Source organism: Talpa europaea (assembly GCF_964194135.1).
Source record: "Talpa europaea genome assembly, chromosome: 6".
NCBI lineage: Eukaryota > Metazoa > Chordata > Mammalia > Eulipotyphla > Talpidae > Talpa > Talpa europaea.
This window is the reverse complement of record NC_140072.1, coordinates 80,892,222-80,911,611: the sequence shown is the minus strand read 5'-3', so window position 1 is coordinate 80,911,611 and position 19,390 is coordinate 80,892,222. Positions and strand designations below refer to the sequence as shown.

General features: G+C 39.9%; 1 protein-coding gene across 1 annotated transcript; it reads left to right on the top strand.

Annotated features, from left to right (window-relative positions):
• Positions 1 to 275: 275 nt before the first annotated feature.
• On the top strand, positions 276 to 18,173 carry DLEU7 (deleted in lymphocytic leukemia 7; the record flags this gene model as incomplete). The annotated part of the gene is made up of 2 exons (XM_084235065.1): positions 276 to 734; positions 17,833 to 18,173. The coding sequence occupies 2 exons, from the start codon at positions 276 to 278 to the stop codon at positions 18,037 to 18,039; spliced, it is 666 nt and encodes a 221-aa protein (XP_084091191.1). The 3' UTR covers positions 18,040 to 18,173.
• Between the last annotated feature and the right edge of the window lie 1,217 nt (positions 18,174 to 19,390).

Below are 19,390 nucleotides of genomic sequence, written 5' to 3'. Positions count from 1 at the left end.
CCTGGAGAGGAGGAAGAACCAAGCTCAGTATCTGGCTGATTTTCAAGTGCACATGGAGCAGCGCTTGAGGCAGCCTTGGGTCTGATCAAGCCCATTCGGGCCGGTGCGGGTCACCAACTGCGGGCCGGGGGCGGGGCCGGCCTCACACGTCGTGAAGCTGGGAGGCTGAGGAGCGGCGGGCTAGGATCTGTGACCCTGGCTCCCCCAAAGGTCCCCGCCTCCCTCGCTCTCGGTTCCACCTGCCCGTGGAGTGCGCGGAGCCTCCAGCGGAGACAATGACTAGCCCCGCGCCCTTAGTGGCCTCCATCAGCCACCAAATGGTGGCCCTGCAGACCCTGCAGCTGGTGCAGCAGGAATGCGGGTGGGGGGACGGTCCGGGCGCTCCCGGGGGCCTGCGCGACCCGGATCACTTGCCCACTGTCCCAAAGCGACGCTCAGGCCCTTGGCGGGCCCAGCCAGGGCACTGGCGCCAGGAGGGGGGCGTGGGCCGGGGAGCCAGGAACTGTGGAGCCGAGGTGGCAGCAAGCTGCCGGGAGGGAGAGGGGGTGCGAGGCGCGGAGGGAGGCGCGGATCTGCTGCCCTTCCCCCGGGCCCGTGGACCCTGCACCCTGGCCCGGATGGCGATGCGCAGCGCGCTGGCCCGCGTGGTGGACTCGACCTCGGAGCTGGTCAGTGTGGAACAGACGCTGCTGGGTCCCCTCCAGCAGGAGCGGTCCTTCCCCATCCACCTAAAGGTTAGTGTGGCTTCCAGCATCCCCTTTCAGGCTGAGGGTTCTCCGCAGGGCGGGGCTGCGGGGCCAGGATGGAGACTGGTGGTACCTTGGGATCTGGAAGGTGCTCTCCACAGTGATACCGCTCCAGGGGAAAGGGAAAGGAACAAGTGATGCTCTGGGTACTCAGTACCTGGAGATCAGGGGCGGGAGGTGGGGGTGGTCCATCTGACTGCAGTCAGCATACTAGTTTAGCATACTAGAACCTTCCTCTGGCACTCCTTCCTCTCATATAAATCAGCTTCCTGCTCCACCTAAAGGCACTTCCAACTTGTGAAGCCTCTAGGCATGGAAGACAGCTTCCTCTACTCCCCTTTCAAATTAATAACCTTTCTAGAGCTTTAAATACACTTATGTCCCTTTTCTCTTTTGTATGGCAAAGATCACATACATTTATTTAAAATGCCTTAACACCTGAACTGTAATTATTTTTGCATAAATCCAATATCCACAGAGCATAGGGAATCAACCTTACATAATCAACCTTAATTCTCATAAAGTGGGATGAAAACAGAGTTGGATCCTGGTGTTATGCTTGACCGATTTTCTAATGATAAACTCCTACTTCATCAAGTACCTCATATTTGTGGGGCACAGTTTTGTAACAGGGTGGTCCCCAGGAAAGGGGGAGGTTCCCTGCCCCACCCGAGGGAGGGTGGAGCTGAGCAGGGAGAGAAGAAGCTGCAGAAGAGACTGAGGAAGGAAGCAGGATGGAGCCAGTAGACCTGGAAGAGGCGCATGGAGCCTAGAGACACATGAAGAAACTGCGCTTGTCTTTTGGTCGTGGACTGGGTGACACAGATGTGGGTGAGACCCGTGGGGAGGTGACAATGGCAGCTTTTATCTTGATGTTGATTTTGCTCTTTTCCTTCCGGGCTTGTCCGGTTGTTTGTGACCCTTTTCTGTGGGTCCCCACTGGAAGATGCTTTAGACTTTTAGCAGGCTTTGGGGCCTTGTTCTGGGCTGATCCCATATGGATGGACTTTTACCCACGAGGGGATGGGTAACTTTGGGTGCTTCATTTAGAAACTAGACTCTTTGCCTTACCTGTATTGTTTCCTAGTTTTATTAAAGTTCCTTCCCATTAAAGTGTCATATGTTTTGTGTTGATGCGGCGGATGGCAGAACCCATTTAGAATAGGCAGGTTTGTGGGGTTTGGGCTGCCCCTCTCCCTGTCCTATAACAGTTTCCTCTTCAGGTACCAAACCATTAGCCATGTGAGTCAGGAAACAGAGCAGTGCCTCCCAGGATGAGCGGGTTCATGGAAATCTGGGGGTCTCAGTTTCAATCTTGGCCTTGCCATTAACTAAACTAATTGACCAGAAGGTCAGTTTCAGACCTTCTGGTGCTTCAGTTTTAACCTGGAGCATTGCTTCATTCATTCCTCTGGGGAGTCCAGAAGAAGGCAGCAGGGCAAAGATGAGGAAAAAAGCTTAGAGAACTTTTCAAGAGTTACTTTTCTTGATCTCCAAGCCAAGATTTAGGAAAAAGTGCTAAATATTAGGCTACACTATATATTATAAAGGATTAATTTTAAATCAAACACAATAGGGTATATCATACACCCAAATCAATATGGTTACTCTATACTAGGGTTTCTCAACCTGGGCACTACTGACATTTTGGACCGGGTAATTGTTGCAGGAGGGGGTTGTCCTATGCATTGGAGGATGTTTAGCAGCCTCTAGCCACTAAATGTTAGTATCACACCTCTCTCTTCCCAAGTTAATACAATCAAATATTGCCAACTGTTTAGGGGGAAGGGACCAAGAGTGCCTCCAGATTCAAAGCATTGCTCCATTCACCTCAGAAACTTAAACTATGAAGATGTATTTCACCAGTGGTCTTAACAGTAATATACACCTTTTTTGTACCACCAAGAAATTTAAAACCCTGACAGTTAAACTACAGCACACCATTCATTCAATGTAAGATACATCCTCATTTCAAAGATTTTTTTTTGTTGTTGTTGTTAAAAAATGTACATCTTAGAATTGATGGACTGTGATATTATTATTAACTCTATGTGATATTAGGGGCTTGTTCAGGATGTTGATATATTGGTAAAAGAAGAGACAGTTCTCAGCTTTACTTAAGGTGATCCTAGAAGGCTTTTGGGAGGAGGTGATCTTCAAATAAATGAATGTTTACTCTCCAGGCATTACAGGGACAAAGCATTTCAGAGGGAGTTGTGTGATCAAAATCCCAGAAGTAATAAAAAGTCCTGAGTCCTCAGAGGAACTAAAACTAGTTGATTATGACAGAAGGTAAGAAGAAGATGCTGGAGAAGTAAGTGGGGTCATTTAAGGAAAGGCCTGTATGTCATATTGAGGACCTTGGATTGCTCTGGAGGCCAAGGCAGTTACTGAAGTGACTGAGGCAAGGACTGTGTTCCTAGATAAACCACCAGAGGCCAGGCTGCGGGTTGGGAGTCAGCTTCAAGGACTTGACTCAGTTTAGGAGTATTGGATCCTCTGCTCTGGAGGCATCCACTACAAATCATGCCATTTGAACTTAAAATGCTGCACTTTTACTTGATAATCCTTTAAATCCTTACTAGTTGACTTTTTGTCCTAAGTGTTTTCCACCCCTTCAAGCTATCTTCATTCAAACTTCTCACTCCTTTTCTGAGAAAACTGAGGCCATGTGACTTGAATATCTTTCTTTGTGATATTTATAAGATGACAGCGCCACTCAGCCTATTTGTCTCTAGTAAAGGAATGCTGTTTGGTTTTCCCCCACATGTAAATTCTTTCTTTTAAGTACAATTGCAAATTTTTCATCTGCCTGGACCTTTTCCTTTTGCTCCTTATTCTAATGTCTCTACTCTGTCACTGCTTTTCTCAGTCCAAAAAACTGCCCAAAACTTCCTTCAGCTACTCAGCTCCTTGGATCATGATCCTTTTCTTCCTGGTGAGAAGCAAACTTTGCCAATATCTGGAGGTGTTGCTGCCAGTGTTTCTAGAAGTGTCCTGAGGCCTCATTAAGAACAGGGATCTTCAGCTTTCTTACTGTTGGAGTTTGCTATTCACCTGCAGGGCCTCTGAGAACAGCCAGTGCTTTCAGAACAGAGAGAAGCAGGCAGAGGTTGATGTGGATGATTTGCCTTTTGGTTAACATCTTGGAATTTTGCTTTGGTTTGCTGTTTGGAGAAAATGTAGTGTTTCCATTTGGTCTGGCAAATAATAATTTCAAAACACTTAAAGATACAGTGTGTCTTTTCAGGGGACTGGTTATGCAGATTTGGCTACATTAATACTAGTGTTAATTAAAACGATTTGGAAGAGTGTTTTCTATATTGTTTAGTTAAGAACATGTGGATTGATTTTATTATTTATTTATTTAATTTTTTGAAGATTTATTTATTTATTTATACAAGCACTGGGTACATTCAGAAGCGTGGGAGGGTGAGAGAATTCACTAGAGCCAGAGTGGGGAGCAGAGCAGGCAGAAGGACCGAAGTACACTGCTGAGGGGAGCAGCGGGCGGCAGGAGAGGTCTGCGCGCCATGTGGGACTCTCCTCTGGTGACCGGGGAGCAGCCGGGGATCGAACCGGCGCTGCAGAGGCAGTTGGCAGCTTCGCAACCCAGCGCTCAACAGCTGCGCCACCGGGGAGTTGATTTTAGACACAACAATGGTTTCAGGAGGATTTGTGCTAATGGGAATAAAACTTGCATATCGGGCCTTCCTGGTGGCGCAAGGGGTTAGGCACCGCACTATGAAGCAATCCACAGCCTCTGCAGCATGAGTTGGATCCCCGGCTGGCCAGGGAGAAACCCACATGGTGCAGCAGACCTCTCCTGCCTTGCCCGCTGCTCCCCTCAGCAGTGTACTTCGGTCAGTCTGCCTGTTCTGTTCCCTGCTCTGTCTCTGGTGAATCCTCTCATCCCCCGCATCTCTGTCCTGTACCCCAGCTCTTGTATGCATAAATAAATAAATCTCTAAGAAAAAAAAAACTTACATATAAGTTGGAAGTGTGTGGAAACTTCCCCAACAGCAGGTCTCTTACCTAGTGTTACTTGCAACAGAGAAGCAGGACTAAGCCTGTGGGCCAGATGATAGACATTAGGGTCTCTGTCATGGAGACATCACAGCATTGGACAGCAATCAGACCCCATGGAGCATTTTAAAATTTTCTGTCACTTCCTCCTATAGGCCTTTGGGCAAGTTATTTAGCTTTCCTGTGCCTCCGTCTCCTCACATAAAAAGTGGGGATTGTGGTATACAGCCTTATAAAGTTATTGAGATAATACATATAAAATCTTGGCTACTGACTGTCCCTAGTAAATCTCAATACTTTTGTATTATTATTGTTATTATTATTATTATTAGCAGGTCAATGCCTCGTGAATTCTTATTGTCTATTGTTGTTGTGAATTCCATTCCTGATAGTTACAGATCTGATATATGGATTCTGTGTTTACTTTTCTGAGAACACTGATAAAATCAGAGTTCAAATGACCCAAAGAGACTTGCAAGTAATCCCCACTATCTAGAGGTCAACTTTAGCCCATGCCTGATGCCTGACTTAAAGGTGTCAATATTGAATGACTCACAAATCACACTACCTAAGGTTAAGGAAGTGAAATTTCCAGGCTTGAAGGTAGAGAAACCTTTATCACAACAATAATGGATTTTTTTTATAGTATTTTCTCTCTTCTCAAAGAAACCAACAGTTAATATTCTTTTGAGCATTTAGAGATAATAAAAGACATGAAAAAACCTGAAGTCAGCTTCTTTAGGGTGAATAAAATTGCTCAACAGTAATAAGTCCTGTTAAATTTTGTGGAGAGGATGGAGTTAACCAACTTGACAAATGTCAAAGAAGGAAATTGAGGTTCAGAGGAATTTAGGATTTTCTTGAAGGTGCTAAAGCTGGAAACTGACAGTCCATGATTCAGGTAAGTTTTTGTCTGACTCCACTACCTCGCAGTGTTGATGCATGGGTGTTACGAACATCCTCTGAGGTAGAGCACATGATAGCGCATAGTAACCAGGGTATGGTTGTATATGCCATGCACTGCATATCACTCTTGCTGCAACAGTGTGAGTGTTCTTAGCTATGCTGCCATAACAAAATGCCACAGACTGGGTGGCTTAAACCACAGACATTTTCTCGCCATCCTAGAGGCTGGGAAGTCCAAGAGCAAGGTGCCAGCAAGTTCTGTTTCTGGTAAGAGTGTGCTTTCTAGTTTACAGACTAGTGCTTTCTTGCTATGTCCTCACATAGCCTTTCGTCTATGCATGAAGAGAAAGGGAGATCACTGATGTTTCTTACTCTCTTCTAAGACACCAATCCTATTGGTAAAGGCCCCACCCTTACAACCCCATTTAACCTTAATTACCTTCTTAAAGGCCCTGTGTAGGATCTGGATCCAACTGGAATGTGAGTGTGTGGAGGCTTCCCCATACAGAGCAATTCTCAGACACCCCACGCAATTCCAATGCTCTCTTCCAGGAAATGCATCAGATTGTATCAGTCAAGTGTTCAGTCTCCCACCTTTCACTTCAGATGCCAGTGGAACTGACTGCAGATTGGAGGTTCCCACTACCCACTGGTTAGGTTTGATTAATTTGCCAGAGGAGCTCGCAGAATTCAAGAAACCTGTTTTCTCATTAGATTATCAATTTCTTGTAAAGGTAATAACTCAGGTACAGCCAAATGGAAGAAAAGCATAGGGGAAGGTATGGGGAAAAGACACAGAGCTTCCATGTGCTCTGCAAGCGCACCATTCTCCAGGTATCTCCACATATTCACCAACCCAAAAGCTGCCTAAAACTCCTTCTGGGTTTTTGTGGAGGCTTCACTACAAAGGCATGATTGATGAAATCAGTGACTACTGGCAATGTAACTCAACCACCCCCTCTCTCAGTTGGATTCCCTGGCGACCAGTCCCCTCTCTCCGGTTCCTCGGGTATTTCTCCAAAAGTCACCTTATTAACTAACAAGAAACACGTTTGTCACTTTCAGCACTGGAAATTCTAAGGCTTTGAAAGGGAGCAGTGAGCCAGGAACTGTGAATGAAGACCAAATATACATATAAGAAACATATCTATTTTTCCTATAAATCACACTACTGCAGACCCTATCTCAAAATCTAGTCAGATTGAGAGTTAAGTTTTCAACTTAGAAATTGGGGGGTGGGGGACACTGAGTGATGTATGCTTCCTTATATGATGGCCACTGTACATAGTGATAAAAAGCACCAAGTAAATGTTGGAAATCACCATCAAACTAGTTATACCAGCAAGAATACTTTAGGCAATTGCTATCCAAAGCAAGCACCAGAAGGAAACCAGTCTAGGATGTTGAAAACTGCTGAAAACAACCAATTCACTTAGAGGCCATTAATAAAGCCAATTATGAAGTCACTCTGATTGAGTTTTATCTGTGTTCCTTTGAGAATTAGAAACATTTATAGTTTCCAAGAGTTCTTTTCTGAAGCAAGTTTTATGGAAACTTTGGCTGATGCCATAGTTTTGGAGGCAGAAAAACTTTCCTGCCCTTGTGGATTAAAATTGCCTGTGAGCTCACCCGTTTCATTTAGCTAATTCTGGTACCAATTATTCCATCACATTCAGTAGTCCTTGCTGGTTTTCTCATTCTACAGAACAAGAGTAGTGGTTAGAAAATTGTTGGCTTTGGCTTCACAGTCATCACTAATGCTCTTAGCAAACTGCAAATGTGAATATTGGGTTACTCAGACGAAGTCATTAATGATGAGTGCTCCCCCTCAGTAATGTTAGTTGTGAAGTCTGTTTTTACAAATTTGGTAATTGTGTATTTAAAAATTACTAATATACTGTTGAAGAAATCAGTGTTCAGGGTTATATGATTAGTGGCCATAGCAGGGGGACTGCTCTTTATTTGGGACAAAAATGTGCTTTTATGTTAGAAAAAGGCGAGTAACTGCTATACAATGTGAATATATAATATGAATGATATGAAAAGCAGGACAAAGAAGCTTTCTGAAATAAAGCTTTTGGAAAAGACATTGTAGGAAGGTCCTAAAACAAAATTACTTATGTTTGACATCTTGGTGGATATGTTGCTATGCTTTATTTTACAAATTTTGGGTTTGCCTTGTGAGCATACCTGAATCAAGGACTTGTATCCATTACAAAGTGCTTTTCACTGGACTTTTCTAATGAAAATGGTGCCATACCCAAAGCAAATGCATAAGGAACCTAAGTTATGTGCAAGTGTTTACACTGGGATTACCACAAGTAAAAATGTTTAATTTCCTGTGAATGATAGACTTTTTATGTTGACTGGCAGATAGTTTGGTTCTTCATTGGGTGTTTTATTAATACACAGTTGCATATCTATTTGAGATTGACCTTGAGTTCAGGCACCTAGTGACTGCTTTGGGCCCTGTGAATTTGTAGTTCAAAGCCAGATGTTGGGGAACTAAGTGAAGTTGGGGCAATTTATTGCATATTGTCCTGAATGTATGGTTTTTGCAACATCCCTCTAAAACGGAGAAATGATATCCCATTTTATATATACATCTAATAGGCAATAGGTCTGCGGGAGGAGTGTGGGTTCTTTTGTTGGGTCTAGCACTGGGCAACTTTAGTGGAGAGTCATCTCCTGACCAGGCTGAAGTTCATCAATATGAGGCCCCATCAAGAAAGGCTGGGACAAAGCTCTTACTTTCTCTAATGCTCCTTGTAGAGGAGATCAGGGAGAGTGAGAAGGAAAAATGTGAAAAGAAAGAAGTTTGTGGAGGCCTCAAATGATACTGTTTTGAAGCAATCAACTTACTTTAAAGTCAGTGGTTAAGAGAACAGAAACTGATTTATAGTTTATGTAGATCCAGAAGTTATTTTGAAATGTGGTAAGATAAAATAACAATAAATGATGTGGCAAGATAAAATAACAATAAAAATCTAGCTTATAGATTGTTTAAAAGTTATATGCATTTTAGAACCTGTAAGTCATACTGTATTTTTGGCTTTATTATATATTGTGTTGGCTTCAGAAAACAAACTTTCAAACTGACTTCTGCTGCCAGATTCCTATTGCCTTCAAGCCTTCAGTTTTGGTACAAGTGTTTATTCTCAGTAAGAAACTAAAAGAAGGCTTAACTTTTTTTCTTTTTTAACATTTGCAGGTGCATTTTCAATTATTCAAGAATTTCAGATGTGCACATTCCTAATACACACAATGAATTGTACTGGATGGGAGAAAACAGAAAGGAGAAGGGGGGAGTGCCAGCTAGGAGGTCTCTGATTATCTAGGGGTTGACTATACATAGAGCATGATAGTTTCTATTCTTTATCTATCTTCTAGATAACTACCCCTCTCAATCACCTTGCTGGAAAGAGGGATGGACCAATAGGGGAGTCCTTAATTTGGATATTACCATTGCCAATTGAGCTTTGTAGAACCCATAACTATGTTACCTTAATAAAAATATGAATATGGCCAAAAAAACCCAAACAAACAAACAAAAAAACCCCAAAAATTCATTTGTAGACATGTGTGTTTCAGTCCCAAAGCTAGATTGGTGCCTTTCCTGCCTGCTTCCATGGTGCCCCGTGTTAGCCAGTCTGTCTCCAGCACTGGAAGTGATCTCTGTTCTGAGTCACCATAGCACCTGGTCCAATTTCTGACTTGGGCCAGATCTTTGAGGAACACCTGAATTTTGAAATATATATATGTATATACATATGTATATACATTTTTGTATATGTCTTGGTGATGCTTTGGTCAAGAATGGATCAAGAATGGACTGCACGGACTATGGTTACATTAGGCTGTACCAGATAGTCTAGGTGTGTAGGAGGCTATACCATCTAGGTTTGTACAATTATCCTCTATGATGTTTACACAATGACAGCATGATTCTGATCTTTCATAATGTATTCCCTTTGTTAAGTGACACATCACTATAACTGCAGCTCTACTACTCACTTGCTGTGCCATTTAGGTATGTCATTTACTCTCTCCAAGCCACATTGACTTTCACCTGTCATGGACTGTTGTGAGGACTGAACGAGACAGGGCGTATAAGGAGGCTTACCTGGCACCTGACACCTGGTAGATTTGTTATCAGGTGTAGGCAGGCTGGGGTGGTATCCTGAACAGACTCCACTCCTCATCTCTGCAGAGCAAACATCTAAGGTGCTTAATATTGTTCTTGCATACCATGAACCTCACTTCATGTGTGTGGATTAGGGGGGTTCTTCTGGGAACCAGGGGTAGAGCTAAGCAGCCGTGTTGGACATGTGTATTCAGGTTCTCCTCTCTGGTTTTAGTGCTTTGGCCAGCAGCACAATCCTGCTCTTTTGAGAGAGTATGGCAACTGCCATCTTGACCTCATGGTAAATTTAACTAGGGTGGTACATTGTGAATCTTGGCTCTCTCCTCCTCTCCCAGCCCTGCTCAGCTTCTTCCTTGTTTCCTGCCAGGAGGTGCCTTTGACTCAGTCTTCTCTCAATTCTGCTTTTGGGCCTTGGCAGCTCTGCTTTGGGCCCTGCCTCTTTGGCTGAATGTTTGCCCGTGAGCAGGTGGTTGATTTTGGAATTTGATTGTGAGTTTGTATTTTGAAATCCTATTCTCCCTACTCTTCTTGTTCTTCTCTCTACTCCCTTTGAACCTTTAGCTGATTAAAAATCTTTGAGCACACTAAAGTTCAATACTTTGCTTTTTTGCATACGAGTAGGCATGAACCATTAGAGGAAGCAACGTGGTTTTTCCTGTTAGTAGTTCAGGGTCTTTGGGTACCCCTCAGTTTTGTCCAGTGTCAGATTCTCAGATAGATCAGTATTATTAAAATGCTGGTTTGCCATGTTATTGTCATGATTGGAAGTCTCTAGGACTTTATACCATGGCACTTGAGAATTTCCACCCTAGCTTATATACTGGCTTGCAACATAAAACTCCGTTCTTTTCAGATTGGTTTCTTCCCCGACCAGCTCCTACTTAATTCAGACCTTTGTATGTGTTTTGCATTCTAATTGCAGGGGTCATCTTTTCCCTTATGAGTAAAATACTGCTATCCCCAGTACCACCTATTTTGTTGTGTCTATGCGGTTCCTCCCACTTCTGTTTTTCTGATGCGTCATCTCTTCCCTACTGAAAAGCCCAGCAGCACTCTGATGGCCTCAACCACATTTTTTCTAAATAAAATTTTATTGTAGTGAAAAAAAAAAAAGCATAACATAAAATGTACCATTTTATGTGTACAACTTAGTAGTATTAAATATATTCACACTATCATGCAACCAATTTCCGTAACTTTTACATCTTGCAAATCTGAAACTCTGTATCTATGGAAGAAGACCCTGTTCCCCCTTCTCCCCGGCAATCACCATTCTACTTTCAGTTTATGTGAGTCTGACTACCTTCAGTATCACATGTTTGTCTTTTTTGAGTCTGGTTCATTTCACTTAGTATGCCCTCAAGGCTCAATCATGTTGTAGTATGGTCAGAATTTCCTTCCTTATGAAGCCTAAATAGTATTCCATTGTATCTATATACCACCTTTTGTTTATCCATCCATCCATTGATGGACATGGAGCTGCATAATGATGAGATGAACAAGGACCTGTGAATATCTCTTCAAGATTCTGCTTTCACTTCTTCTAGATATATACCCAGAAATGTAATTGTTGTATCATATGGCAGTAGTATTTTAAATTTGAGGAAACGCCACAGTTTTCCATAGTGGGTAAAACAATTTGCATTCTCACCAGCACTGCACAAGTGTTCCAATTTCTCTACATCCTTGTCAATATTTCTTATTTTCGGTTGTTTAAAAATAACCATCCACGTAGATGTGACGTGAGCTTGACTACTCTTGTTGAGCCTTAATCTTATTCTATGTGACATCTCTACTGAATAGTTTCAAATAGGTTTCATCTCACTAATTAGATTTCAAGTTTTTACAGAACGTATTTTTCCAGTTTCTTGTCTTCCTCTTTTTCTTATTGACACCTCATTGTCTAGCAGAGTACTTCATTCATAAACTTAGATTAGGGAAACCCTTATAAATACAAAGAGCTTTCATATCTGTTTGTTAACTGAATTTCATAATCACTCCATATGGTAGCTATTATCTTTTCCATTTTACAGATAAGAAAAACAAGTACCCCTTAGATAAAATGACTTGACCATGGATGATCTACCATAGGGGTAGAATCAGGGTCCTGATGGGAAGGCCAGTGCTTGTGAAGGAGTAAGATCTGCATTCAGGAGTCTGTGTAGTTACCTGAAGGGCTGCCTGTCCTAAATCTACAAGGCCTCTTTTGCAGTGTGAGGTAACATAATCACAAATTGTAGGGATTAAGGAGGACGTGGACATTGGGTGGCTATTAGTCTACTTAACCACAGGGCAGACTTTCATTGAAAATCAGAAAGAAATATTCTAAAAATCAGAGCTCCTCTGATGGGTTGCTCCTATACAACTGAGTTTTTCCAGGGAAGGCAAGAAAATTTTGAACCGCATACCATGCATGCTGTGGAAAGGAGTCACACATGAGAATGACCTTTGCATGAACCCTGTGCATTCATTAGAGCATGAGTCTATGAAGAGTCTTGTTCTTCTATAGAGCTGGGTTTTTTATTTTGCCACAGGCCTCATCACATTTCATAAGACAGCTGACTCTATGTGTTTCATGGCCTTACTATGTTATGAACTCTTTAGCAATCAGGTGCCATATATTTTGCCTTTTATTCAATGTAGTCAATAATGCAGGGGAGATTTGATAATGTTTGAAATAAATTTCAGTGATTCAGTAACTGAGTTTGTACCAGTAGAATTAGTTGAATCAAAGGAGACTATTTCATCTCATTTGCTATTTAGGGAAAAAAAAAAGGATGAAATGCTGCTACTTGCAGCAATATGGATGGGCCTAGAGGGTATTATGCTTAGTGAAATAAGTCAGAGGGAGAAAACATCATATGATTTCACTCATATATGGTACATAAACAAGATAAGGAGTGAATTAAATAAAATTAACTTTTAGACTATCAGACCAATTACTGGTTGCCAGAAGGGGAAGGGAAAGAGATGGGTAAGTTGGTCAAAGAATTCAACTATATGGTGAAAGACAGAATTGGACATTCAGTGGTGAGCTTAATGTAATATAAACAGATGTTGGTGTTTAGTGATGCACACCTAAAACTTATATGTTTTCATGTAGTGTTACTTCCATTAAAAAAACATAAAAATAAAAGGATTCAAAAGATTAATAGCAACATCACTAACAAACATAAAAAAAATGTAAATGCTGACCATCAGTTTGGATCACTGTAGCAATCAAGACATTTTATATTCAGAGTCTGAAATTTCACAAGGTTTTAAAAGTTCCCAAACCTGCTTTTAGATTGCTCAGCCATTGTGTTCTAATTCTGGCACAATGCTGAAAGTCTTTGTAGGATATTACATCATTTCTACAAGCATCTGGGACTAGCTAAATACAAGCTCCTGGGGAGTTATGCTCTGTCATTGACTGAAAGTACCAGAAGTGAAATTATCACCAATATTGATCATTTGGGTTTCAACCAAAAGCTGAGCCATTTACTATGCTATTGCTTAAGGATCTTACTTGTAGCTCTCACCTTCTGCTGCAGAAATAGAGGTTTGTTTGGAAGCCATGATTATTGGATCCGTAGTTGGCCTTCAGACCTTCCAGAAAGGAAGACAAGTCACAACCTGTTTTATTTTTCCCTTCCCTGACTTAAGAGTCCCATGGAAAGCCCATTCCTATTAATTTGTTTTCTTTGACTGTTAATATATTTGAGAAAGGATTAAAAAGAAATACTGTACTAAAACAGTAAAATAAAGAGTCTTTGCAAAGCTTGCCAGAGATCTGAAGTTTACCCAGGGCTTTAGGGACTAGTACAGCCCAGCAGTAGAATTATACTTGTATGCATAATTTCTCCAAAGGATGGTTCCTTTGATTCTTTACAGTAAACCTGAAATTGACTTCAGAGTTTAGGACCAAAAATATATGTTAAAAGGCCATTTACCCCTCTTTGGGTGATGAATGCCAGTGCAGATTGGCTAATAAGCACACGTCAACATGCATTTCAATAGTTACTTCTATTTTGAATTTCTTTTTGCATGTTGTCTTTGACCCTTCTACTTTGTACTTGGAATTGAGTTATTTCTGTAAAGCAAGCAGACAGTTCCCTTGATGTGGCTCTTTAAGGAAATAACCCAGAGTCATTCTTCTCCCTCCCACCAACCCCCTGCCCAGCTCCATTCCCAAGCAACATGCTCCAGCAATATTGGTTACCCTATAAACTGTCAGACAGATTATCTAAGTAGCCCCTTGATACCTTCTGAGTAGAAATGGGCAACAAACAAAGGCAGGGGAGCAAGAACGCTTTAAAGGGAAAAGACCAAGAAGCATAGTAGCCTGTGAATACTTGAGTAAAGGAATTGTAGTGTGTTTATCTTTCTGTCCCAGAATCTAGCTCACACCAGTTTCCTCTTGTCATTGTTTGCTGAACTGAAATAAATGAACATTTGTTTTGCTTCTGGAGAGATGTTCTTTTACAAGCCTGTGCCAGAAACCCAAGTCTATCCCACCCAAATGCCAGAGTTTTTATTGGGAAGAACAGTTTCTCTTTCTGTGTAGAATTAAAAAGAAAACTAGTTCCTCATCAAACTTTGGTTTAACATTTAGTTCTTCCTTTCATTTATTTTTGGATTATCCATTTTTTCCCCCTAAGTTACTGACTTGCATTCTCAGTTTACAGATTTTCCATTGATTATTCTTTAGTTATATAAGCATTTGAATTTACATATTTCTCACTATAGCTACCTACATTCCATGAATTTGTATAGCATTTCCCACCACTGTTCAGTATAAAGTATTTTAAAAGTTCAATTATTTTTTCACTGACCCATAAATTATTTAGAAATGAATTTTTAAGTCACACACATTTTGGGAAGGCTATTTGTCATTGTAATTTAGCCAGCTTTCATAAATATTACACATGGGAATAATATGTATCTGCTTTTCTCCATTATACCAAACTTGTGTTTAGTGTTTCATTTTTTTTTCCTTTCTAGGTGATTATTTTGCTGTTTGATCTATTTCTGAGAAAGCTGGGTTAAAATCAGTCTTTATGTTTGTGGATTGAATATAATTTGAGGTTATTAAATTAAGCACACACAGGTAAAAACCTGTTACGGTTTCTTGGGTAATATTTTCTTTTATTAATTGTAGTTTGTTTAACCCTAACGATAATTTCCCTGGCCTTACTTTGTCTTCTCTTTGCTTGGTATCCATTTAGTATCCATTTACTCTCAGTCTTTAGGTGTTTTTTGTTTAAATGTTTTAAATGTAATCAGCACTTAGATATTGGATATTTCAAAAGGCATTTTATTTGTAGCTTTTTATTTACCTTGCTTTATTTTGTTATCTTTATTTCCTCAATTTTATCTTCTTTAAATAGGCTCAAGAATCTTTTATATACATTTTCCTCTACTGATTGTGAAATGTTTTTTTACTACCTCTCTAGTTTTAATGATAACCCTTACATTTTTCACATACACACTTAAGTCTGTAATCTATTTGTCTTGTCACTTTGCTCTTGAATAATACAATGCCTTAGAATGCAGATTCCGATAAATTAAAACTATTCAGTATTTTAGAACCATCCTACTATTGTCCAAGCTAGTTGTTGTTTTTGTTTTGAACAACCAATTCTTTAAATTTACACCATTTTTTCTTTATTCACTATTGCTTCTTGCATCTCATTCTTTCCCTCTGAATTGAATATCCTTTTTCCGAATTATATCTTTAGAAATATCTAACAATATCAAATTGCTTTTGTCCTTTATTTATTTTTTAAAGATTTATTTTTTATTTATTTATGCATACAAGAACTGGGGTGTAGTCAGAGCTATGGGCTTGGTGGTGAGAGGATTCAGTGGGGAGCAGAACAGGCAGATCACTGACATGCACCGCACAGGGGAGCAGCAGACAAGACTGGAGAGGTCTGCTGCACCAGGTGGCTTAGCACCCTGGAGGGGATCAAACTCATGCAAGCAGTGGCTGGTGATAGCTTGATAGCACTGAGACTTGAACCGCTTGTGCCACCGGCACAAACCAGTCGGTTGGGATCGAACCTGCGCTGCAGAAGCTGCGAACAGCTACACAGTGTGGCACTCAACCGCCTGCCCAGGGAGGCCCCAATCCATTCTTTTTTTAATCTTCAATTGTTATAGCTTAGAAGTTGACTGTCTTGTCATCCTTTTCTTTTTGGTTGCTTTTTAAGATTAATTTTACCTTAATGAGCTTAGATTTGAATCTCATTTAACTTATTTTGCTCAAGGTTTATTTTACTTCCCAAATCTAAGGATTGATGTTTTGGATCAATTTTGGATAATTCTTACCCATTAATCTCTTTGATTAATGCCTCTACTACATTCTCTCTCTTGTAAATGTGTATGTTGGACTCCTGTCATCCATGTTGTTTAATGCTGCTTTCAGATTTCCCATAACTTTAACTTTTTATCTTGCTTTCTGGGTAATTTTCTTATATTTATTTTTTAGTTTTCTATTCTTCATATATATTCATTCAGTTGTTTATACTGTTCCTTGAGTTTTTAATTTCTCATGGTACTTGTCGTTTCTTGAAGTTGTATTTGGTTCTTTTTTCAAGCCTATTTTTTTTTCCTAAAACATATTTTACTCCATCTTTTATAGTTTTAATCATTTTACACATATTTTATGATTTCTATCTAAAATTCTTGGCATTTAATCATACCCTGCATTGTATTTGCTACATTGTGATGGATTGTATTATAAGTTTCATATACTGAGTTTGTCTTTGGCAGAGTTAACGGGGAGACTGCTGTGGGGTATGCAATGTTCCTGTGGAATAGGTCTTTGTTTACCTTTGTTAAGTGTTCATGTGACCATGAATATTTCATCCAAGTTCCAATTTTTATGTTATTTTCTTAACATGAGTGTTCCTAGAGCATGTTTATAGGGTAGAGAGTAACTCCAAGCTTAAACTAAAGTTTAAGTATATAGTACAGATCCACAGTTATACATTTTTGGGACACCTTTTCCCCTCACTCCAACCCCAGCTCAAGAAAGACCAACTTTCTTTTCTTGTTGGGCATTGATGAGGAACTAAAGAAATCTACTCTTCCTTTATTTCTGGTCCTTTGTGATTTCCACCACTTCATTGCAAATTTGGAAAGGATGTTCATTCTTTTTTTATTTAGACTTTAGTAGTAAGGGGTTTTGGGGAAACTAAATAGGCCATATTGCCAGAACCAGAAGTCTGGGGAAGTCAGTTCCATGTATTAAAAAAATTAATCATATAACATCGTCTCTTACGTGGAATAATTTTAGTGTGCCACTAACAAACACCAGATTTTAGAATATGAGACATTTGGGAATTAACCATCTCTGTAGTTCATTCTTTTAAATTACCTGGGAACTATTTTTTTCTAAATTTGCATTGGAGATTTCTTGAGACCATGTTCATTAAATACCACATCTTGTAGACAATAAGTATGGAACAGAGGCTATTTGTGTACTTGTTAAAAACTCTTTCAGGAACACATAATAGAACTCAACTCCAAATGGCTTCAGTAAAAGGGGATATTTATTGACTCAGATAGCCAAAAAATCCTGGGTTGTATTATTCAAGTACAGCTGAATTGACATGCTCAGAGGATGTAATTAGAATCACTCTCTTTTAATCTCTTGGTTCTACTTTTTTTTTCTGTGTTGGCTTCACTCTCTTTTGGCCTCTCCGTTGATAGTGACAAGATGTTTTCCAACACACCAATTAAAGAGAGCTCTAGCAAATATTCTGGGACTCTAGCTTGCTGGACTGCATCAAGTCACTTGTTCATCCCTGGTCATTCCAAGTGGCTGAGGGGTGATATGTTCTGATTGACCAGTCAGCTTTAATCAAGCCACATAGACTGGAAATAGAGGAAAGTAATTCTCTGAGACAAAAATTGCGGTGCTGTCACCAGAAAACATGGGAATAGGAGATGGGTACACAGAACACAACCAATGCGTCTCGTAACCTCTCTAATTGCTTTTTTTGTGTTTGCTATTCATTTCAGGATAGTGTTGAATTTAGAAACATCTGCAGTCATTTGGCTCTACAAATCGAAGGACAGCAGTTTGACAGAGATTTGAATGCTGCCCACCAGTGTTTGAAGACAATAGTCAAGAAGCTGATTCATTCACTTGCTAATCTTCCTTCGGATGCCCATGTGGTAGCCTGTGCTTCCTTGAGACAGATCTTACAGAATCTCCCAGACATATGAGTTTAAGTACACTGGAATTAAAACCATAGCTAGCACTGCTAAGAGAACTGGTGCTTTACCTTCCTAACTGAATCTGGTTTGTATTCCTAGTAAGGAGACTTGCTAGCATATAGAGCCATCTGACCAATGCTATCTATACCCTTCAGAATATAGCATGTTGGTGAACTTTTTTTAAAGCAGTAGGTCACATTTCTAAGATTGTTGATATATTGCTGACTTTTTGATTGAAACATATTCCATGTTTTGGAAATATATATATATATTTCATATTATTAGTTTGATCAAATATCACCTTAATCTATATTCATATTAATGTGGGTCTATGAGATTTCATATGGTTATTTATATGTTAAAGCTTCATGGTCTTAAATTGGCTAAACAGAATATTTGATAATTGATACATTCTATTTACTGGGCAATTCACATTATGTTATGAGAATAATCTTTAGATGTTGTAGGATCACGTGTCAGTAATTATGAGTTTCAGTTCTGGTATTAATAACTTACCGTTAGTAAGGAGAAGAGCTGCTTCTAAACCTTGTGCTTTTATGTACTGATTTGTAAATTTAAAATGATAATGAGCTATGAAGTACCAATGATATATGATATACAAACACAAAGTACATTATTATTAAAGCCTCATGTGAACACATCTAGCTCCTCTTACTATTTCTGAATATTCCAATTGAAGTAGGAAATTCTTGTGAAAAAAGGGGGGAGTGGATATATTGGCAGGTTTCCCTAAATATTTAGAGCTAAGGAAGGAGAGGGTGACATTTTTGCAACAACAATCTACACATGCTTAGGAAAAACGAAATTTCCTGATGTTTAATGGTGACTGTTGAGAACCAAAGTAAATTGAAATGCTGCTTTTCCCTTAAAATTTTAATAGAGTGGCATTATATTTAGGGAAAAATGTAATGTATTTGTAAAGTTTGTTTTCTAAAGGAATCATAAACTGGGCCAGTCTATGTGGTGAGAGTATATTTACTATTGAGAAGTAAAGTGTCAGTAGTAATCAAAGACTTTTTAATTCCACATACTCTCGTCTTAGTAAGTTCCAAATATTTTCTTGCAGAATCTTAGGAAAATACTGCTTCTCTTTGAAAAGTAACCATTTGCACAGAAGAGAATTAGCTAGATGAAATTGAATTATAAATGTAAGATAAAAGGTGAGTGCCTGGAAAAAATGGCATTTATTTCTTGGGAATAAATTCCTTTGGCTTTTAGTTCTCCTATTCTTTGGAAACATTGTATTTTGGGAGTATCACTATATTTTGTGGTGCTATCTTTCCCCAGAGAAATTATCCCAGGGCTCTCCTCTAAAAGTTTATCATTATTTAGAGACTGC